The sequence below is a fragment of the Mesoplodon bidens genome (assembly GCF_964165515.1).
Source record: "Mesoplodon bidens genome assembly, chromosome: 1".
NCBI classification, from domain to species: domain Eukaryota; kingdom Metazoa; phylum Chordata; class Mammalia; order Artiodactyla; family Ziphiidae; genus Mesoplodon; species Mesoplodon bidens.
This window is the reverse complement of record NC_138176.1, coordinates 9,844,426-9,868,063: the sequence shown is the minus strand read 5'-3', so window position 1 is coordinate 9,868,063 and position 23,638 is coordinate 9,844,426. Positions and strand designations below refer to the sequence as shown.

Sequence of the window (23,638 nt, the reverse complement as noted above, 5' to 3'; positions counted from 1 at the left end):
GCCTCGGGAAGACAGTTGTCAGCAGGGCTACACAGCTAAGGTTTCTCAAAAGATAACAGAACAATCATCCTGGAAATGTTGAAGACAAGCAGTCTGAAAGAGCCAGGGCAGGAGCATTCCACGCAGGCTGCAGAGCAGTTTTCCCCTCTATCAGCTTATCAAACTCTGAGAACATTCTGTAAGGTGAGTGGTTGAGGTCACTGAGCATCAGAAAGGTAAAGTGTCACCCTCTGCCTAAGGTCACAAAGGTAAGTGTCCACAGCTAAGTCTAGGGCTGTTTTTCACTCCACCTGATTTTGATGAGATGATATCTAAGCTTCCTTTAGAATCCTAATGGAGGCAAACTCCAAATCCGATTCTCTACCTCATAAACAGAAGTGAGTCAGGAGGCCAGGCTGAGTGCTGAGACTTTTGACCCAGTTCACAAATAAAGAAGGGGTTAAGTAGTCAAGGTTCCAGCCATGTCGCCAGGCTCGTAGGCATTTACCTTGTATTTTCTGTCCTAGCAGCTGTACACGTACAGCTTGTGCTACTGCTGGACATGGATTTGTCTCCTGTACATCTTCGCATAGGAAGGATGTTCTGAAAGGTGTTCCTAAATATTTTGATGGAGAAGGAAAGGAAGGAGGACACAGACGGAACAAATATTTATTGTGAGCCTAGCGTGTGCCAAGCACTGTCAAAGCCGTGGCATATAGTCCTTTCCCAGCTCTTGGCGTATCTGAATGATTCTTTTTTTCAGGTTTCAGCTCAAAAATCACTTCGTCAGACTGCCTTCCCTGACCACCCTCTCTAAGGAGCCCCTCCTCCCCCACTATCTCTTTAACTTGCTTAGCTTCTCCATTGCATTAAAATCTGTATTTATCTTGCTAGTTTAAGGACTAGCTCCCGCTACAGACTGCAGACTCCATGAGGTCAGGACGGCATCTATCTTGTTCTCAAGTGTGTGTCTAGTGCCTCTTACGGGATTTGGCATGGTACGTGCTCAACAAACAGGTTAAATATTTACGAATAAATATTTATGATAATACATATTTATGTTCCAGCCTTTCGACTGGAATCGAATTTCGACTAATTATTCTTTAAGTTTCTCTAAGCCTCGTGTCCTATTAAGTAGGAGGTGCAGATACAGTTCTAGGGAGAGAGAAATTGTTAGAAGAATTGGCGTGAAGAGCTGTAAAGCGTTTTTCCCCAGGTCACACAGCAGCCTGTGAATTTATACTTCCTGGACTGATTATGGGACAGCTTGCAAACAAATTATCTGCAAACGAATGAAGCCTATTTTTAAAGATCCCTGTGCCTGTAAGTTCTAGGCGGTGACACAAGAGAACCCTGAGTTCCAACCCCGAGCCAAGCCCCGTGGTCCTCGAAAACTACGAATCCCAGGATGCACCGCAGTGCAAGGACCCAGCGCTCCGCGCGCGGTCCTCCCCGACGCGCCCGAGGTCGCCGCCCCTGAACCAGGAAGACGCCCCTAACCCGGCCCGCTACGCCTCCAGGGCCCGCGCGGGGCCTTCCGGGACTTGTAGTCTCCTCGGGCTGGGAGTGCCCGCTCTGGAATCTCTGCCGCCGTCTGGGGGCTGAGGCAGCGCGGGCACGCGTGCGCAGTGCGCGGGCGGGCCGTCGTGGGCTCCGCTCCCGGCAGCTCGGTGCCTGTGGGACCAGGGGCCGCGGCGGCGCCGGTGCTCCCGAGCGAGGGCCGCCGTGAAGTTCGGCGTGAGGAGCGCGGCCGCGCTGGGGCGGGGTGAGCGGGGCCGGGCTCCGGGAGCGCGGCGCCGGCTGAAGCGAGCTGGGAGGCTCGAGGGACCGGCGGGCGCTGGTAAGTGCGGGCCCGCGGGCAGTGGGGGGCGCGGGGTCCCGGGCTGCGCCCCGAGGCCTCTCTCCTGGCCGGTCGGCCCGCGTGGCTGCACCTGGTAGAGGCCGCGGGGGCGGCTCACCTGCGCGCGCCGAGTTCTGGACGGCGGGAGGGGGCGGCGGCGGCGTCTTCCCGCGGCTCCTTCCTTTATTGTTTTCCTGACCTCGGCCCTCGGCGGCGTCCGGCCGAGGAGGGTGGGGAGCCCGGCGGCGGTCGCTGTCGCCGAGGAGCCGTGCGGTGGCTCTGCTAAAAAGTACCGTCGCGCCCTCCTCCCGGACGCCCGGCCGGCCAGCTGTCGGGGGATTCCCGGCGGGCGACGCCTGTCGAATGGCTCGACTTAAGGGCTGAGCTCACGGGGGCTTAGCTGCCTAGGACATCGTCTTGTATTATTTTAATGCGCTTTCACTTTAGGACTCGCCGAGTCAGAAGTCGACTCCGCCCTGTGCCCTAGCATCCTGCAGTATTAGTGCTTTACCCTAGCACCTTAATGGTGCAGTGACCAGTGCGAAAGTTGGAAGTGACTTGTCCAGGGTCACGCAAGTAGGACCAAGGAGGCGACCAGAACCCAGGTCTTTAAGCTTAGAAGCCAGCTGCCAGTCTCACCGCTTTGGGACCGTCTTGAGTGGTTTGTGGTTTATTTCAGATGCTTTCTATTGACCCTCCTGGATAGACCATCAGAGGGGAAAGTGTTGTCATAATGAAAGTCGTGTTTACTGCCTTTGGTAGAATTCTAGTTATGCTGTGCCCAACAGCAGAGCATCTGCGCCCGGCTGGGCACCTAAATAATGAAACTCGATCGCTCTGTTGGGGGCAGGTCCTAGAGGAGGTTATAGAAGATATAGTCAGGCAATTTGGGCCATTTTCTTTCCCCTCCAATTTCACCCTACAATCCTATAATGCTTGTTTTCTTATTTTATGATTGATCGTTGTTGGTTTTGATAAGATTTTCTTTGCTTTAACGGAGTTGTTCCCGTTTGTCAATTCGTTTTTTTAACTAGAAAATCTTATTTCCTGTGTGCTTAACGACTGGAACCAATAGCGCACCATGCGGTTTCTACCATAGTCTTTTATCCGAGAACTACTGATCTGTTCTGCTTTATTTCCCCCCAGGCACTCAGCTTACACACTTTCTATATTAGTTTAATGCCATTGAAACTCTACAGCAAAATTGGGGTAAGCTTTATATGATTCAGAGAAAAACTTGAAAAAATCATTTTGTAAAACTAAATGTTTTTTTCACAGAAGAACTTGAAGAATTGTTATTTAAAAAATAGTAAGATTCATTCTGACTAAAAAGCCTATTGCTTTTCATACTCAAATTTTCATAGTAACACATTTGTGGCAAAACATATTTCCCCAAGTAGAGTTAGTTTAAATCCTTAACTTGGCCATATCTTCCCAGGGGAAATTGCATTTTAGAATATTTATGTATTTAAACAAGAGTATTTAAGCTTAGCAGAATTCGAGTTAATAGTTAATTTATTTTATAGCGCTGTAAACCCTACAGTGTATCCATTGCCAGGATTCTCTTGAAGAGTGTACCTGTATCAAAGGATATGGCCATGCATTTGTCCTTTGTGGTAAGCAGAGGATAACTATGTGACATTAAGGAGATGTGATTTAGATGTATTGAAACTGCTTCATACCTCATTTTATCTTGTTAATTAGTATTTTTATTGTTGCTTTTGGGAAAGGGGGGAAGTAGCAGGTTTGTATCCCCCTCCCCCCTAGTTTTAGCAATGTAGCAAAATAGGAACGAGGTGGTGTGTAAATGTGAGTTTGTCATAGACTAGGAGAGACAGTAAAACAGGATAAGTATACAATTGTTAGGAAACTGCCATGAGTTCATAAGCCGGAAGGACCGTTTTAGAATTGTTTAAGGACATTAAGAATAGCATAGAGTTATTTTCTTTAAAAAGTCACTGTGGGCAATACTCACATGTTGGTTGTTAATATATAGGTTGTGATATTGAAGACCCCTAGGAGAATAACTTGGGAAAGATGGAAACATTTTATCTTTTCATAGGGCTTTTTCTCAAAAAACATTTAATGCAGCTTAAAAAAAAAAAGACTTTTATTTAAGCCTGAAAGTTCTTACGTTCCTACTGCAAAACCCACAGTTACTTCTACTGATGATAAGTGTAATCCAGAATGAAATCCATGAAGTAATTTATTAGCATAATTTAAGCCGGGCTTTGACGTTGACGTACTGTTTGACGTTAAATAATTGTTCTTGTTTAACTGTCATTTAAGAACGAGGGAGATAAATCGTTTTCTGAATAACATGTAGTAATTATTCAGACGTGACTGTAGTTACTCACACTCTGCCTTTATTAGACAGAAAATTTCAGGTTCTGTCGCAGTAACTGCCTCAGCTTTATTACTGTTTCACATGCTTGAGCATTTTACTTCTGATAATATTAAAATTTGATTTTAAATTTCAAGGTGATGCTCTCATTGAGATCTGCAATGATACAATAAAATGGCTTTATTAGGAGGTAAATATTAACATTTAGTTTTAATTCTTCTGACCATTTGTAAGTACCTAGCATTTGGAAATTTATTGACTGGTATCAGAAAAGAGTTCCTAGGGTAGAAACTTGCTGTTGCTTTAGATGCTTGTCTGCAGGGCTTAATTATTTTTAGAAACATAAACGTGTGGATTTTTTTAAATTTAAAAATAAAAATTGTTGGTATTTGTTGCAGCAGTAGGATTTTGTTATGCTTAATGAGTGACATTAAACCATTTGAACTCTGAGTGATATTTTTTCCTAGTAGTTGCTGTATGATAAAGAACACGTGAGTTTGTAATTCCTAGAAGATATTTAAGCAAACATGTGCTTGCTGTTTATTTTGGTAAGCCTTTGATTAGTTGAATTGCTTTGATTCAGGGAGATGGTATTTTGAGGATTTTAAATCATAAACATTCTTTGAACTGGAATTTCTGTTGAATGTAAAAGAAAAATCAAAGTCATTTAGGATATTTTTTTAACACTTAAGTCTTTAGAGTCTTAAAAATATTGAAGTCTTAAACATTCTTTCTTACATGGAACCCTTACCAGACTTATCAGTCTGATAATTTTATTCTTCAGAAAGTTGTGGTTTTGCTCCTTTGGGTAGCCTAGCCTTTAATAGTTTAACCCTTGAAATCTGGCTTCTGGATTCAGTTTAACCTCTTCTTGAAGAAAGGACAATCACAGGCACTTAGAATTGGAAGTGGTCTCAGAGGACTTCTAATGTAGCATCTTGCTGGGTACAGTAAATCCCCCATGGGAATTTCCACACCAGGTGTGCCTCTCATTACTGAGGACAGTAATGCTGTTCCACGTGTCGTCAGGTTGTCGAGCAGTCTGAGCTTGGTGAGAACAAATTGAAGACAGTTATGTTTTTCAACATTGACTGCTTTCAACTATGCTTTGTTGGATCTTCCCTCTCCCTGCTTCCTCATGATTTCATGGGCAAATGGTAGCTTTTCTATCATTTACAGCTATTAAAAGCTCCAGTCTAATCTACTTCAGTTTAAACCTTCCATCTCCTATTAAAGCTCCACTCCTCCCTTAACCCAGTATCTGGCCACTTATTCCCTGAAGCACTTGGAGTGGGGAGGGATTGTGATATGCTCCCTGGATACCTCTTTCTTTTCCCTCTTTGTGGATGTATTTGAATAGAGACTAGTTAGAAGAAAAATGAAAAAAGGCAACTCTTTCTTACCTGGTGTTATTAAAGCCTTTTCTTGATTAACAGTGGCGAGCCATTAATGTCTAGTGGTAGGCTTCCAAACTGGAATTTTTGGTGAGATCTTGCAGGGAGACTCCCCACTGCGCAGTCCCTGGATATGAAATTTGCTGTGGGTAAACCTTTACCAATCTACACTCCCTCCTCCTCATTTCTGTCTTCTCAGTCTACTTGCTGGTTCCTATGAGTGTTTGGGGGCAAGGTGGGTTTCTCTCTGCAGCCAGATTTTTTGATAACAGCAAGACAGCTCAAGTCCAGCTACCTTCTGTAATTTACACTTAATCCACTGGAAACTTACTTCCTTTTGATGTCAAATGGTGGCTGGCAGCCTGCTTAAGTCTGCTCCCTTTCTGTGCCCTGCCATTTCTCATCAATTCTCTTTGTCCCCCTGCTCAAATAGGCACAGGGTCAGTCACTCAGTCTACTTCATACGCAGACATTGAACTGGAGAAAGAGGTGACAATTTGTCCTCCTTGTAGGCACTTCTGATCTTGGTGAAAGATTCTCTTGGGGCCCCCTACCACTGCTTTTGGGTGACCATCACCTTCCTTCTCCCAGAACACTTGGAATAATTGTCGTTTTTTTCCCCTCTCTTCTGTCTGCTGCTCGTGTAGAGTGGAATGACGGTAAGACGTTGATTAGAGTACCATAGCCCTGAGGTGTGTGTGGGGTGTCAGGGCCAGACTCCACAGGTATTTGATCCTTGATGTCTGTATATCTTAAGCTTTGTGTTTGTTGACAGTTTTGGGACAAGACTAGTCTCATTCAGCATCTAATCAGGACTTCAGTAGTGAAGTCCCGTGGGCCTAATGAAGTCTCACTGTGCAGAATTTAATGTTTCTTTTTCTTTTCTTTCTCTCTTTTTGACTTTTGTTTTGTTTTTATTTTCTTGACTTGCTTCATGGTTCCTGACTGATGAAGTGTTAACTGTGTGTGTTAATTTATGAATGTTTGTATGATCTAACGTAACTCCGCCCTTAGAGCACAAGTAAAGCTGAAGGATAGATTTTGTGGAGGTTTTAATTACACAGTTTTATCTGTTCTTACCTCATACTAGCTTTACTGAAAGTATAAATCCAAACAGAAATATAGTATCAAACCTTTTCCCTTCCATCATCTAAGCAAACCAGTCGATTAAATCATTTGCTAAATGATTTCTCATCAGATGAGGCAAAAGCGGCTTTCTGTCTGGAAACTTACACATTAATATTTGATGCAATAATTATGGGTTCCTTAATTTTTCATTCAACGAATTGTTATTGAGTCCCTTCCATGTTCCAGCCACTGTTCTAGGCATTGGAGAAACAAGCGTAAATAGAAAAAAAGTCCCTGCTCTCAATGGAGCCTACATTCCAGTGTGGGGAAACAGACAAGAAATAAGTAACTGATATTGTTTGTTAGCAATAAATACTAAGGAGAAAAATGAAGTGGGGAAGGGAGATGAGAAGTGGCAGGACAGTTTGGGGCATTTGCAGTTTCAGATGCGCTGTCAAGAAGGCTTCCCTGAGAAAGTGACCTTTGAGTTACAAGGCTCCGAGTGGAGAGCTTGTCTAGTGTAGTAGGCGTCAGTGACTAGATGAGTAATCAAGCGGGGGAACTGGGACAGGTTGGGGTGGGGGGTAGGTGAAGCCTGTATGTCTTTGTAAGAGCTTTGGTTTTTACTTTGAATGAGATGGGATTGCATTAAAACAGAGGTTCTTAACCTTGGCTGAACGTGGGAATTATTGGGGGAGCTTTCAAACTGTACTGATGCTTAGATCCCATCTCCAGAGTTTCTGATTTAATTGGTCTGGATGCTCTAATCTAGGCATCAGGATTTTCCAAAAAACTCCCAGGTAATTTTAGTAAGCAGCCAAAGTTGAAGAGACTTGAGCAGAGTGACATTTTATAGTACTGCGGAGCATGGGCTTTAGAGCCAGATTCCCCTGGTCTGGATCCTGGCTCCGCAGCTTCCTAATCATGTGACCTTGGACAAGTTATTTTTAAAATCTTCTGTGCTTTGGTTTTCTCATCTGTAAAATTGTTATAAGGATTAAATTAATTTTAAATATCTGCTTGGCAAATATTGAATAAACACTTGAACATATGTTTTAATGAGATCACTCTGACAGCTGTATTGAAAATGGAGTGAAGCGGGCAGGGAAGCCCTTGCAATAATCCAGCTAAGAGGTGATGGTGGCTTGGACCAGAGTGGCAGTAATGCAAATGGTGGGATTCTGGTTATACTTAGAAGATGGAGCCAGTAGGATTTGCTTACGGACTGGACATGGAATGAGAGAAAAAGGTCTTGATCAAGTGTGACTCCAAATTTTGCCTGAACAGCTGGAAGAAGGGAGTGACTTTACTGAGATGGGAAGGACAGAGGGGAACAGATTGCTGAGGGGGTACATCTGGGCTCACTTTGCCAAGTGTGAGAGGCCTGTTAGGTACATACGTAGATCCATAGAGTTGGCAGTTGTATACATGAGTCTGGAGTCCAGTGGAGTGTCCAGGGCTGGAGATAGCAGTATTTAGACCTATGTGAATGAGTGAGCTCACCAAGAAATTCAGTATAAATAGAGAAGAGGTCCGTGGACCATCCCCTGGGACACTACAACATTCAGAGGTCTGGGAGAGGAAATGTTTTTTAAGGTTTCTGATGTGCTCTGGAATGAAAGATAAAAGACAATTATAATTCTTTTTTTTTTTTAACAGCTTGGTTGAGGAATAATTCACTCAAAGTGTGCAATTCAATGGTTTTTAATATATTTTCAGAACTGTGCAACTGTTATCACAGTCAAAATGCACAAAATACCACAGTCAAAAATATTAGAGTATTTTTATCACCTTAAAGAGAAACCCTGTACCCTCCCATCTCTAGGCAATTCTTCATTCCTTCCCATCCCCCATACTCCTAGGCAACTACTAATCTACTTTCTGTCTTTATAGATTTGCTCATTCTGGATATTTCAGATCAGTGGAATCATATAGTGTGTGGTCTATTTAGAGAGAAGTGATATCCGTTAGTCCCTGGCTTCTAGATTCATTAGATGCTAAATCATTTGGTAAAGGTGGGGACCATAGGATCTCACCCCTGTAAAGATACATATACGTACATTTTGCGCTTTGTAATTGGTAAGAACACTGAGGTGAAATTTTGAGACTGAACATTCTGTTCCCTAACAACCTGTTTTCTAGTGGTATTAGTATTCATTGAAGACTCTTGCTTAAATCAGTGATTATATTGGAATTGCAAAGTGATGATTTTCTATTACTGTCATATTTTCAAAGATCATGAGTTCATACTAACTCTAATTCAGATGCATTGTATAGAATTTTTCCTTTTGTATTTGTACGTTTTTTCTCTTACTGTGAAAATCTAGGTTCCTAATAACAAAATTTGTTTTATTTTACTTTAAATATAATCATAGCATCAGTATGTTGACATTGTCCTATGATGCACCTGAAGTACTATCATTTACATAAAATTGTTTCAGAATTACAGTAGCAAGTAGGATTGCTGGTCATAGGGTAAATGCACATGTTAAATAGTGCCAGATTCATCTCAGTAGGGTCGTACCGTTCTGCATTCCCACCAGCAATATAAGAGAGTTACTGTTTTCTTACAGCCTTACTCGTATTGTAGGTTGTCAGATTTTTGAATTTTTGCCAGTCTCATAGATGAGAAATGGTATCTCTGTGTAGTATAGACTTTTTTTGAACTTTTCTTATGAAAAAAAAGTTCTTATTAACCTTTCTTTTTGTAATGAAGAATTGTGAACTTCCACGAAGTAGACAGGATTGTATAACTACAGTACCTATCATCTAGCCCCGACAACTGCACACCCAGGCCATCCCTCCTTCATCCAGCCCTCCTTCCAGAGTATTCAGATAACGTTTTGTCTCTGTATGAATAAATATCTCTAAATGATGAGGATTCATTTTCTTAGTAACGTAACCACAATACCATCACCACACTGAAAAAAATATTTATCTGTTTCCTTAATATCATGAGGCAGTGTTCAAATTTCCAATTTCCTTAGATAACTCAGTGTTTTTGTTGTTAACAAGATTTAAATAAGGCCCACATGTTGTGATTATGTCTTTTCAGGTGTTTTAACTGATAAGTTCTTCCTCCAGTTCCTTTCCCCCTGCTCCCTTGGAATTTATTTCTGAAGAAGCCATGTTGTTTGTCCTGAGAAACTAATTATAGTTTGAATTTTGCTATTTGAATCTCTGTGATATAGGTTAACGTGTTCTTTCTCTGTCTTCTCTATTTCCTATAAATTGGTAGTTAGATCTAGATTCAGGTATTTGTACTTTTTTTTTCATAAATGTTTTATAGATGGTATAAATTCCACAAGGAGGCACATGAAGTCTGGTTGCCTTTTTTTGTTTGTGGTGTCGGTAGCAGTGCCCACTGTATCGTATGTCATTTTGGGATTTTCTTATCATGAGTGAAGTTGAGCATCTCTTAATATGTTTGAGGGTCATTTTTATGTCTTTTTCTGCAGAATGTCTGTTCATGTCTTTTGCCCACTTTTCTATTGAAGTTTTGATATATTTCCCTTGACATTTTTTACAGACTCTTTAAATATTAGGGAGATTAGCCCTTTGTAATATAAGCTGCAAGTATTTTCTACTGGTTTTGACTTGCTGATCAGGATTTGCCATGCAAAATATTTTTTAAAAAGTTATTTGTAGTCAAACTTATTAATGAATCTTTTATTATGCTGGATTTTTAAAACTTTTTGGAGTTTAAATTATATACAATAAACTGTATCCATTTAAAGTTTACAATTTGATGAGTTTTGACCATATTGTTGCATGCAATAGGAGTTCCTTTATATTGTAGACTGCTGGGCTTCCCTGGTGGCGCAGTGGTTGAGAGTCTGCCTGCCGATGCAGGGGACACGGGTTTGTGCCCCGGTCCGGGAAGATCCCACATGCCGCGGAGAGGCTAGGCCCGTGAGCCATGGCCGCTGAGCCTGCGCGTCTGGAGCCTGTGCTCTGCAACGGGAGAGGCCACAACAGTGAGAGGCCCGCGTACCGCAAAAAGAAATAAATAAATAAATAAATAAATAAATAAAATAAAAAAATAAAAATATATTGTAGACTGCTATTCCATTGTATAAACATACTACATTTTTTTAATCTTTTCACCTTTTGATGGACATTTGGGTTGTTTCTAGTTTGTAGCTATTATGAATAAAGCTGCTACTAATAGTTGTGAATTAGTCTTTGCATGAATATATGTTTTCATTTCTCTTGAGTAAATACTTAGGAATAGAATGGCTGGGTCATTGGGTAGGTGTATGTTTGGTTTTATTGCCAGAACTTTTCCCATAGTGATTGTACCATCTTACGTCTCCTACATTCCCATCAACAGTACATAAATTCTGGATGCACCACACCTTTCATAACATTTGGTGTTGTCGATCTGTTTTAATTTTAGCCAGTCTGGTGAGTATATATGGCATCTTTTTTAAAAGAAATTTGGCATTATTGAGGTATAATTTTACATACAGTACATTTTACCTCTTTTAGTGTATAGTTCTATGAGTTTTGACAGATGCATGTAATTATATAAGCTCTACCACAGTCAGGATATGCAACAGCTATGTTGCCAAAAAAAATTTCTCTCTTGTTCTTTCTCTTTCGTTCTTGTTCTCTCTTGTTCTTCTATCGCAAGCCCTAGCAACTCTGATATGTTTTTTATCACTGTAGTTTTTTTTTAAAATTTGTATGCAATACAGCTCACTCTATGTGGTATTTGAGCCTATTTTTGATAAATGCATAGTTGTGTATCCTATTACAATCAAGATACAGAACAGTTCCATCACTCCGTAAATTACCCTTTGAAGTCAGTCCCTCTCACTCATCTGTTCTCTGTCCCTATAGCCTTTTGGTCTGGCTTTTTTCACTTAACAAAATACCCATATTGTGTGTATCAGTACTTTGTTCCTTTATCTTGCTAAGTAGTATTCCATTGTATTAGATGTACCACAGTTTCTTCATTTACCAGTTAAAGGACATTTGGTTTGTTTCTGCTTTTTGCCAATTATGAATAATGTTGTTTTAAACGTTTGCATATAGGTTTTGTATGAACATAAGTTTTCAGTTCACTTGGATAAATACCTAGGAGTGGCATTGCTGGGTCATATTGTTAAGGGTACGTTTAACTTTCTAAGAAACTGCCAAACTGTCTTCCCAAGCTACTGTGCCGTTTTGCATTCCCATCAGCAATATGAGAGACTAGCCATTTGTTTCACATCCTTGCCAGCATTTGGTATTGTCAGGGTTTTACTTGTTTGTTTTTGTTTTAGCCATTCTAGTAGGTATGTAGTGGTATCTCAGTTTTTATTTGTATCATCTTCCTGACTAATGATGAGCATCTTTATGTGCTTATTTATTATTTGTATGTCTTCCTTTTTCTTTCTTTTTTATTATTTTTTAAAAAACTATGTATATCTTCTTTGTTGACTTGTCTGTTCAAATTTTTTTGCCTATTTTCCTATTTGGTTGTTTGTCTTACTGAGTTGTAATAATTCCTTGCCTATTTTTGGATATCAGTTATTTGATAGATATATGTGTACTGAATATTTTCTCCTGTTCTGTGGCTCATCTTTTGATTTCTTATTGGTGTCTTTCAGGGAGCAGTTTTTAATTTTGATTAAGTCCATTATATCAACCATTATATGGTTTAGGCTCTTTGTGTCTTATCTAAGAAATCTTTGTCTAGCCCTAAGATCATGAAGACTTTATTTATATGTATATATAAATGTCTTTAAAAATATATTAGTATATATATGTGTGTGTGTGTATATATATATTTTTTTTCCAGAAGCTTAATTGTACGTTAGGTTTCTGATCCATTTCAAGTTAATTTTTTTCCACATGCATAGTTAATTGTTCCAGCACCATTTGTTGAAAGACTGTATTTGGAATTGCTTTGACATCTTTGTTGAAAATCAATTAACAGTATATGTATGGGTCTGTTTCTGGATGCTGTTCTGTTCCATTGATTTATTATATCTTTTCACCAATCCTACACTATCTTTATTGCTGTAGCTCTGTTGTAAGTCTTGAAATAAGTAATGTCAGTCTGTTCTTTGGGAAATAGATTTAGCTTTTCTAGGTTATTTGCATTTCAATATATATAATAGAACCACCTTGTCAGTTTTTATAAAATATCTTGGAATTTTGATTGGATGCATTGTATCAGTAGTTCATTCCTTTCTGTATCTGGGTAATATTCCATTGTATGTATGTGCATTTACCTGTTGATGGACATATGGGTTGTTTATAGTTTTTGGCTATTGTGAATAGTGCTGCTATGAACGTTCACGTATAAGTGTTTGAGTACGTGTTTTCAATTCTTTTGGATATATACCTAGGAGTGGAAATGCTGAGTCATATGGTAATTCTATGTTTAACTTTTGAAGAACTACCAAACTGTTTTACACAGGTGTTGTACCATTTTACATTCCCACCAGCAATGTAGGTGGGTTCCAATTTCTATACATCCTTGCCTATACTTATTATTTTCCTCTCTTAGTTATATCCATCCAGGTGGGTGTGAAGTGGTATCTCACTGTGGTTTTGGTTTACATTTCCCTAATGACAAATAATGTTGGGCAACTTTTTGAGTTCTGGTTGGCCATTTGTTTTATCTTCTTTGAGAGGAATGTCTTTTCAAGTCCTTTGTCCATTTTTTAATTGGGTTTGTTTTTTCATTGTTGAGTTGTAGGAGTTATTTGTATATTCTGGATATTAGACCCTTATTTGCAAATATTTCCTCCCATTCTGTAGGTTGTTGTTTCATTTTCTTGATGTCCTTTGATGCAAAAAAATTTTTAATTTTTATGAAGTCCTATTTGTCTTATTTTTTCTTTTGTTGTTTGTGCTTTCAGTGTCACATCTAAAAATTCATTGCCAACTCTAAGGCCATGAAGATTTTCCTCTATGTTTTCTTGAAGTTTTATAGTTCTAGCTCTTATATTTAGATTAATTCATTTTGAGTTATTTTTTGTATATGGTGTAAGATAGTGGTCCAGTTTAATTCTTCAGCACGTGGCTCTCCAGGTGTCCCAGCACCGTTTGTTAAAGAGGCTGTTCTTTCCCTATTGCATGATGTTGGCACCGTCGTTGAAAATCAGTTAGCCATAGATGTATGGGTTTGTCTCTGTGCTCTCAATTCTGTTCCTTTGGCCTGTGTCTTTCCTCATGGCGTACCACACAAGTTGACAGTTTTTACCTGCAGTATGTGTTAGTATAGTGTATTAATTTTCCAAGCTTTGTTTACATTTAGAAATTTTTTAGAACTTTGGGTAAGTTCATTAAAAAATTATCTCCAAGTGCCAGATCTGTAATAACACACACATACAAACTTAATTTATAGTTTTGTTTAAAACTTTTTGGGGGACTTTCTTGGTGGCACAGTGGTTAAGAATCCACCTGCGAATGCAGGGGACATGGGTTCGATCCCTGGTGCGGGAAGATCCCACATTCCGCGGAGCAGCTAAGCCCGTGCACTACAACTACTGAGCCTGTGCTCTAGAGCCCGCAAGCCACAACTGCTGAGCCTGCATTCCACAACTACTGAAGCCCACGCACGTAGAGCCGTGCTCCGCAACGAGAAGCCTGCACACCGCAACGAAGAGCGTCCCCTGCATGCTGCAACTAGAGAAATCCCATGTGCAGCAATGAAGAACCAATGCAGCCAAAAATAAATAAACTAATTAATTAAAGAAAACTTTTTGGCATGTTTCACCATTTCTCTGGCTGTATACAGAATAGTGATTTAGATAAGCAGTATATCAGGGCGTATTCTAATTGAATTTTCACTGTGAGTTAAACAAAAAAATAGTTACATAAATAATTCAACCTGCCGAAAGATGTTGGCGCTGGCTGTAGAAGTACCTTTGGAGTAGGAATAGTCAGCAGATTTGCATCACATCAGGAGGGAATCACATATCTACAGTTTTTAGAGGAAAATGGATGGAAACACTGCTTTTTATCCAAGCCATGGTTTTTAACTTTAATGAACATAACAAAAATTTCAGTACTTCAGAATCAGAATATGATATGCCTCTGAAGTCTCTTTTAATCGGTGACTTCTCTTTCTCTCTCTCTCCTTTTTTTTTTCCCCCTGTAGTAGTTTATTTGCTGAAGAAACTGGGCTTTTGGTCCTGATGTTTCCCACGGTCCACTTTTGCTGATTGAATACCTGTGGTGAAGTTTAATATGTTCTTCTGTGTTCTTTGTTTCCTGTGAACTGGAAGCTGGACTTAGGGAAATCTAGAAACTTGATCAGATTGAGATAAACCTTTTTTTTTTGTTTTTTGTTTTTGTTATATGCTCTTTATTGGTGATGTTTGTGTCTTCCATTCGGGGGCACATAATAACCTGCTTATCTCTCTTTTCATGATGTTAGCTTACTTTATTTTGATTCATTTTGGTTTTAATAATACCAAGGGTTTTAGAGTGACAGGATGATGTAAACCTTAAGATATAAACTCTGGAGTCCAAGAATCTGGGTTCATGTTTTGATTCATTACCTGCTAGTTCACTAATCTTGGAAAGGCACTTCCCCTTCTCAGTGTTATATTTCTTACCTATGAAATGGGGATGACGATGCCTACTCATAGTGAAAAGTTAAGTAAATTATTCAGCTGACATGAATAGCTGTCCCTTGTCCACATCAGTTCTGTATAGTTGCATTTAGTAACCACTCACAATAAGCTTAATTTCAAGTGATTTTTGCCCATGCTTTTATGTATTCACATTAACCAGCCCCCACCTAATGTTGGAAAGTAGGCTCTTTGTTGAATAAACCATACCATAGCACATTTTATGCTTGAAGTCCACTGAGAAGTACTTACTGTTAATGTTTTTATTTTACAGTGTAATGTTCAAGCACAGAAATGCCTTATGTGGATCGTCAGAATCGCATTTGTGGTTTTCTAGACATTGAAGAAAATGAAAACAGTGGGAAATTTCTTCGGAGGTACTTCATACTGGATACCAGAGAAGACAGTTTTGTATGGTACATGGATAATCCACAGGTTTGTAAAATCCAAAGGGTTACCTCTTCAGAAGCATAAAAGGGGGCTTCCCTGGTGACGCAGTGGTTGGGAGTCCGCCTGCCGATGCAGGGGACGCGGGTTCGTGACCCTGTCCAGGAAGATCCCACGTGCCGCAGAGCAGCTGGGCCCGTGAGCCATGGCTGCTGAGCCTGCGCGTCCGGAGCCTGTGCTCCGCAATGGGAGAGGCCACAACAGTGAAAGGCCCGCATAACGCAAAAAAAAAAAAAAAAAGCATACAAGAGTTTTAATTATGAAAGTATTTGATATACAATGCAGGTGTTAGGATTTGTCTTCCTAAACAAAATAGGTTTAGATTTATTTCTACTGACTGTATTCTCCTTGCCCTGTACCCCCAACTCCTACTGTGGTAAATAAATTTCAGAAGATGAAACTCAGTTTATTTGATAAAAATTTATGCATGTATTTATGTTTTCCCTTCTTTGGGAGGGGCAGCTCTTAACTCTGGTAGAAAAGTTTTGAATCGTTTAAATTTAAGATACTGTCTCTAAGATAGAGACTACTATCTTTTGGTAAATAAACTACTTAAACGAGCTGATACTCTTGCACATGTATAGTCCTTTCATCTTGTGGTGTCAGACTTGAGTGTTGGCCACTCGTGAATTTGATTTTATTGTTGCTTTGCAAATTATTGGAGGTAAATATCATATATTAAAAATTAGAATCCCAATTTTAAGATCTGTGAGTGGCCTTGGATTAGAGATCATCTGTTGAGTAGTTTTAAATTTTCTCTGCCTGTGAAACTCTTTATTCAAATTGAGAAGTATGTTGCAAGGAAGCATGTGCAAAGCAAGAGATGAGTCCCTAGCAAACTTCTAAGCTGATCTGGTCTAGTGGACGACTTGTGCAGGTGAGGAATGAAAAGTTGAGGAAGAGCAGGGACTGGTAGGAGGTTCCATTCTGTTTCACAGAGCATGAACCAGATCCCCTAACAACTGGTCTGGTATTCTTTTCTGCCCAATACTGATTTTAGGTTAGACAAAATAAATATGTGCTAATGCATTTATATTTGTTCATATAGAATTTGAGTTGTAAGGAACTATATTCAATCTCCTGAGATAAACCATAATGGAAAAGAATATAAAAAAGAGTGTGTATGTATATGTGTGTATATGGCATATATATATATATGCAGCAGAAATTAACACAAAATTGTAAATCAACTATATTTCAGTAAAAAAATTAAATAAAAAAGGAAAAAAATGAGAACTAGGATAAATACTAGACAGTTGAAAAAGTAATCAATTGACAATACCCTTGAAGGCCACAGGGTACTGAGTAACCCCCAGCAGGACTTTGTGAAAAGCAAGTCCAGTCAGGAAACAAACATCCCCTCATCCTCTCCTGTAATGGGGACAGACCAAGGAGAGATGATAAATTGGAGCTTGACTTGTGACAGGTTTTTTCTTTCTTTTTTTTTTTTTTTCTTCCATTTTTTGGCTGCGCCATGCAGCATGGGGAATCCCAGTTCCTGGAACAGGGATCAAACCCACGCCCCCTGCATTAGAAGCACGGAGTCTTAACCACTGGACTGCCAGGGAAGTCCTGTGACAGGTTTTTTTTTTCCTTCTGTTATACAAAAGGTAATAAGGTGGTGATCAGGGCAGCCTCCAGAGATCTGGTTTAAAATATACCCAAGGTCACACAATACAAGAAGTTGATTATCAACCATTATTTTAGAAAATACAGTGTCATATATCTTGGATTTGGAGTTTATACATTTATCATTTCCTACACCAGATATACTGACAACTCGCACTTCTGGTAATTAAAAGAAATTACAAACGTCAAAAAAAAAAAAAAAAAAGGATTTGAGTTGTTGGGAACCTTAGTCCTTAGTATTAATTCAACCTCCTCCTTAATGCAAGAAACCCATCCATCCCTGATCTTCACTTTAACTGCTGTTTGAACTATATATTACTAAAAAAAAAAAAAAAAGTGTTTATTATATTCGAGACAGTTTTTAATTATTATTATTTTTGTGCACCAAAAGCTGGTTCCTTGGATCTTCTACTTATTGATCTACTTTTGCCGTCTGATTCTCTATAAATTTAGTCCTTTATCCACATGCAGCCTTTCAAATTTTGGAAGAGAATTTGTATTTTAATTCAGTTTATATTATTTGAGTGCTGACTTTGTATGAGACTTTCTTTGCTAGGAACTGTCTTTTCTCCTTATCCTTATTGAGCTTATTGACACCCTGTTTTACTCCCTTATCTCTGGGTGTGACCAACTTTCTTGGATGATAGTAACCTGTCTATGCAACTGCATGATTAATACCTTTATTTACTTGACCAGAGTCACTGGGAGAAGGGACAAGTCAGCAGAAATCAAAAGTTCATGTTTACCTTCTTTTTCCTTTTTTTAAAACATAAATCCAGTTCCTCCCTTTTACTACCCATCCCTTTATCTGTGGCACAATCCCTTCCCAAACTCCTTTTCCCAAGGTGGAAAGTAACTTAGCCCCCTTGACTCCCTCTGATTACAGTTTATTAGATTCCAGTTTCGGTTTTCCTCCCCCACGCAAACCATTGCTCAGTCCTGCCTGTGAGCTCTCCCTCATTTGTCTTCATAAGATCTGGCTGACTCGTATATAGTTTCTCCTGAATTTTATTTACAACTCCTTGATTGCTTTTCTGTCTTTATATATAATAGAGTCTTCTTAGAATTTCTCCTTTTGTCTGTACTTCCCACTTAAACAGAGCTAAAAGAAGAAAAGTACAAAATAGGATATGTTTATTACACTGAAGGAACCATAAACTTGGATTTCAGAGGAAAGGTGTGATTATAGCTAGCAGAGGGAGTGAAAGTCTTGATGGAGGTGGTAACATTTGAAATTGATCTAGAAGAATGGGTATGATTTTGGCCAAGAGGTGGAGAAGTGGGTATTCTGGTGCTCAAAGAATAGCATGGGCAAGAAATCAAAGTGAGAAACCCTGTAGTTTATTTGGAAAATAGTTCACTTTGACTATAGCAGGGAGGGTATATGTTAAAGTTTGGACTCAGCTAGATCTTTTTCACATGAACTCTTTTAAAGCCAGATTTCTGTGGTATAATTAGCCCATTAGTGTTTTTGAATGTAGTATAGAATTTTAAATGTCTTTTTATTCCGTTCTTAATAATTTTATCTCTTCATTCCAACTGATAAGAATCTTTTACAATCTGCATTCTACCATCCAGTGTATTAGCCATCAATACCAGCTTTGTGTCACTTTAAAATGTATTAAGGCACATCTCTTCATGAAAACTTTAGTAGAATGTCTTGATAAGATTATTGTGGTTGAACCACACGAAATTGCCAATATACCACCATTTTGATCTACTAAAAAATGGCAATTTCATATGATTCAATCTGGTTGCTATGTTAAGTGCTGTAACACTGCTTTACTGATCATAGTAACCCTGATAATGAAAGAAGGTAGTTTGGCTCACCTGTCCTTAGGGAACCATCCTTCCTCTGATCACTGCTTTCTTTACCACCAACCATTGGTTTAAAAATCCATTGCAGTGTATTACTGGGGATCAATTTGGGGCTTTCTGTGTTGTTTTAAAAATAAATTTATTTATTTATTTATTTATTTATTTTTGGCTGTGTTGGGTCTTCGTTGCTGCATGCAGGCTTTCTCTAGTTGCGGTGAGCAGGGGCTACTCTTTGTTGTGGTGAGTGGGCTTCTCATTGCGGTGGCTTCTCTTGTTGCAGAGCATGGGCTCTAGGCGCTTGGGCTTCAGTGGTTGTGGCACGTGGGCTCAGTAGTTGTGGCTTGCAGGCTCTAGAGCACAGGCTCAGTAGTTGTGGCGCACAGGCTTAGTTGCTCCGCGGCATGTGGGATCTTCCCGGACCAGGGCTCAAACCCGTGTCCCCTGCATTGGCAGATGGATTCTTAACCACTGCGCCACTAGGGAAGTCCTGGGGCTTTCTGTGTTTTGTTGAGGGAATGAGAAGTGGTGGAGAATTAAATAACTAAGGAGCTTTATTAGGAAGTGAATTTGAGAAAACTTGAAAGAGTATTTTAGCAAAATGAGTACAGGAACTCATAACAAATGGTTGCTTTCCCTTTTTATCTTACATGTCATATTGGTTTATTATTTCTTGTTCATTGTCAAGTAACAAATTTTGAAACCCACATTTTTTCTGGTTGAACTTGGCAGTAATCGTACCAGTTCTTAGAAACTAGGTATTTTGAATATTGTTTTATCTCCCAGCTACTTATATTTCCTTCTACTGTGCCACTATTTAATCTGTGACCCTTTATGTCATGCAGTGATGACGTAGTTGCTCATTTCTCTTCCTCACACACGGGATTAGAGCTGTATTCAGCTAGTTCAAATAATAGACTTATGGAGGACTTAAAAGAAAAATAATGATTTTGAATGGAAGGATAGCAGTGTTTGAAAAAAATCACATTGGTAGTGGTTAGGAGATCTTGAAGGTATTTTAACATTTCATTTTCTTATCCAAAATTTTAAAAAACACCTTTAAACATAAAACATTTTTTATAAAAACACAACCATTTAAAGGTATACATTAAAAATTATAATTTTATTTTATATACATATTTATGGAGATTTAAATTTGGAAGCTTGTACATAGTCTGTAGTTTAAAACAGAACATAATAGAGTTGTAGTTTACATAGAAACTACAGGTTTTGAAAAGACCTGTCCCTGTAAACAATAATCAGTTCATGTTTGTGAATCTTAAGTCTTTTAAATGTCTAGGCTTCCATAGAATTAAGTGTTCCTGCTAAGCTTATAGAGGTTTGAGAAAGGTGCCTCCTAATCATTCCTGAGAACAAGCCCATAGATTTTTTCTTTAATATTTATTTATTTATGTGGCTGCATCGGGGTCTTAGATGCTGCATGTGGGATCTTTTGTTGCCGCATCCGGGCTTCTCTCTAGCTGTGGTGCATGGGCTCCAGAGGAGGGTTCCCTTTTCTCCACACCCTCTCCAGCACTTATTGTTTGTAGATTTTTTGATAATGGCCATTCTGCCATGTGAGGTGATACCTCATTGTAGTTTTGATTTGCATTTCTCTAATGATTAGTGATGTTGAACATCCTTTCATGTGTTTGTTGGCAGTCTGCATATCTTCTTTGTAGAAATGTCTATGTAGGTCTTCTGCCCATTTTTAGATTGGGTTTTTTTTTTTTTGATATTGAGCTGCATGTGCTGCTTGTGTATTTTGGAGATTAATCCTTTGTCATTTGCTTCGTTTGCAAATATTTTCTCCCATTCTGAGGGTTGTCTTTTCATCTTGTTTATGGTTTCCTTTGCTGTGCAAAAGCTTTTAAGTTTTATTAGGTCCCCTTTGTTTATTTTTGTTTTTATTTCTATTTCTCTAGGAGGTGGGTCAAAAGGATTTTGCTGTGATATATGTCATAGAGTGTTCTGCCTATGTTACCCTCTAAGAGTTTTATAGTGTCTGGCCTTATATTTAGGTCTTTAATCCATTTTGATTTTTTTTTGTGTATGGTGTTAGGGAGTGTTCTAATTTCATTCTTTTACATGTATCTGTCTAGTTTTCCCAGCACCACTTATTGAAGAGGCTGTCTTTTCTCCATTGTAAACTCTTGCCTCCTTTATCAAAGATAAGGTGACCATATGTGTGTGGGTTTATCTCTGGGCTTTCTATCCTGTTCCATTGATTTATATTTCTGTTTTTGTGCCAGTACCATACTGTCTTGATTACTGTAGCTTTGTAGTGTAGTTTGAAGTCAGGGAGCCTGATTCCTCCAGCTCCATTTTTCTTTCTCAAGATTGCTTTGGCTATTCGGGGTCTTTTGTGTTTCCATTACAAATTGTGCGATTTTTTTTTTTTTTTTTTTTTTTTTTTTTTGCGGTACACGGGCCTCTCACTGCTGGGGCCTCTCACTGCTGCGGCCTCTCCCACCGCGGAGCACAGGCTCCGGACGCGCAGGCCCAGAGGCCATGGCTCACGGGCCCAGCCGCTCCGCGGCATGTGGGATCTTCCCGGACTGGGGCACGAACCTGTGTCCCCTGCATCGGCAGGCGGACTCTCAACCACTGCGCCACCAGGGAAGCCCAAAATTGTGCGATTTTTTTGTTCTAGTTCTGTGAAAAATGCCATTGGTAGTTTGATAGGGATTGCATTGAATCTGTAGATTGCTTTGGGTAGTAGAGTCACTTTCACAATGTTGATTCTTCCAATCCAAGAACTTGGTATATCTCTCCATCTGTTTGTATCATCTTTAATTTGTTTCATCAGTTTCTTATAGTTTTCTGCATACAGGTCTTTTGTCCCCTTAGGTAGGTTTATTCCTAGGTATTTTATTCTTTTTGTTGCAGTGGTAAATGGGAGTGTTTCCTTAATTTCTCTTTCAGATTTTTCATCATTAGTATATAGGAATGCAAGAGATTTCTCTGCATTAATTTTGTATCCTGCTACTTTACCAAGTTCACTGATTAGCTCTAGTAGTTTTCTGGTAGCATCTTTAGGATGCTGTATGTATGGTATAGTATGTATAGTACTATGTATTCTATATGTATAGTATCATGTCATCTGCAAACAGTGACAGCTTTACTTCTTCTTTTCCAATTTGGGTTCCTTTTATTTATTTTTCTTTTCTGATTGCTGTGGCTAAAACTTCCAAAACGGTGTTGAATAATAGTAGTGAGGGTGGACATCCTTGTCTTGTTCCTGATTTTAGAGGAAATGGTTTCAGTTTTTCACCATTGAGAATGATGTTGGCTGTGGGTTTGTCATATTCGGCCTTTATTATGTTGAGGTAAGTTCCCTCTGTGCCTACTTTCTGGAGAGTTTTTATTATAAATGGGTGTTGAATTTTGTTGAAAGCTTTTTCTGCATCTATTGAGATGATCATATGGTTTTTATCCTTCAGTTTGTTAATATGGTGTATCGCATTGATTGATTTGCGTATATTGAAGAATCCTTGCATTCCTGGTATAAACCCCACTTGATCATGGTGTATGATCCTTTTAATGTGCTGTTGGATTCTGTTTGCTAGTATTTTGTTGAGGATTTTTGCATCTATGTTCATCAGTGATATTGGTTTGTAGTTTTCTTTTTTGTGACATCTTTGTCTGGTTTTAGTATCAGGGTGATGGTGGCCTCATAGAGTGAGTTTAGGAATGTTCCTGTCTCTGCTATATTTTGGAAGAGTTTGAGAAGGATAGGTGTTAGCTCTTCTCTAAATGTTTGCTAGAATTCGCCTGTGAAGCCATCTGGTCCTGGGCTTTTTGTTTCATTGGAAGATTTTTAATCACAGTTTCAATTTCAGTGCTTGTGACTGGTCTGTTTATATTTTCTATTTCTTCCTGGTTCAGTCTCGGAAGGTTGTGCTTTTCTAAGAATTTGTCCATTTCTTCCAGGTTGTCTGTTTTATGGGCATATAGTTGTTTGTAGTAATCTCTCATGATTCTTTGTATTCCTGCAGCGTCAGTTGTTACTTCTCCTTTATCATTTCTAATTCTGTTGATATGAGTCTTCTCCCTTTTTTTCTTGATGAGTCTGGCTACTGATTTCAATTCTGTTTATCTTCTCAAAGAACCAGCTTTTAGTTTTATTGATCCTTGCTATTGTTTCCTTCATATTTTTCATTTATTTCTGATCTGATCTTTATGATTTCTTTCCTTCTGCTAACTTTAGGGTTTTTTTGTTCTTCTTTCTCTAACTGCTTTAGGTGTAAGGTTAGGTTGTTTATTTGAGTTGTTTCTTTTTTCTTGAGGTAGGATTGTATTGCTGTAAACTTCCCTCTTTGAACCGCTTTTGCTGCATCCCATAGGTTTTGGGTCGTCGTGTTTTCATTGTCATTTGTTTCTAGGTATTTTTTGATTTCCTCTTTGATTTCTTCCATGATCTCTTGGTTATTTAGTAGTGTATTGTTTAGCCTCCATGTGTTTGTATGTTTTACAGTTTTTTCCCTGTGAATGATATCTAGTCTCATAGCGTTGTGGTCGGAAAAGATACTTGATACGATTTCAA

General features: G+C 39.1%; 1 protein-coding gene across 3 annotated transcripts in view; it reads left to right on the top strand.

Moving 5' to 3' along the window:
• Nucleotides 1-1,528: 1,528 nt before the first annotated feature.
• The window catches only part of PLEKHA1 (pleckstrin homology domain containing A1), a 60,006-nt gene continuing 37,896 nt past the window's right edge, over nucleotides 1,529-23,638 (top strand). For 2 of the 3 annotated variants that reach the window (XM_081247293.1, XM_081247295.1), the window contains exons 1-2: nucleotides 1,531-1,819; nucleotides 15,476-15,636. In XM_081247293.1, coding sequence (XP_081103419.1) covers nucleotides 15,496-15,636 — 141 coding nt within the window. In that variant the 5' untranslated portion in view covers nucleotides 1,531-1,819; nucleotides 15,476-15,495. Of the gene's footprint in view, nucleotides 1,820-15,475; nucleotides 15,637-23,638 lie in introns of all 3 variants that reach the window. The other variant, XM_081247294.1, reaches the window with a different exon arrangement.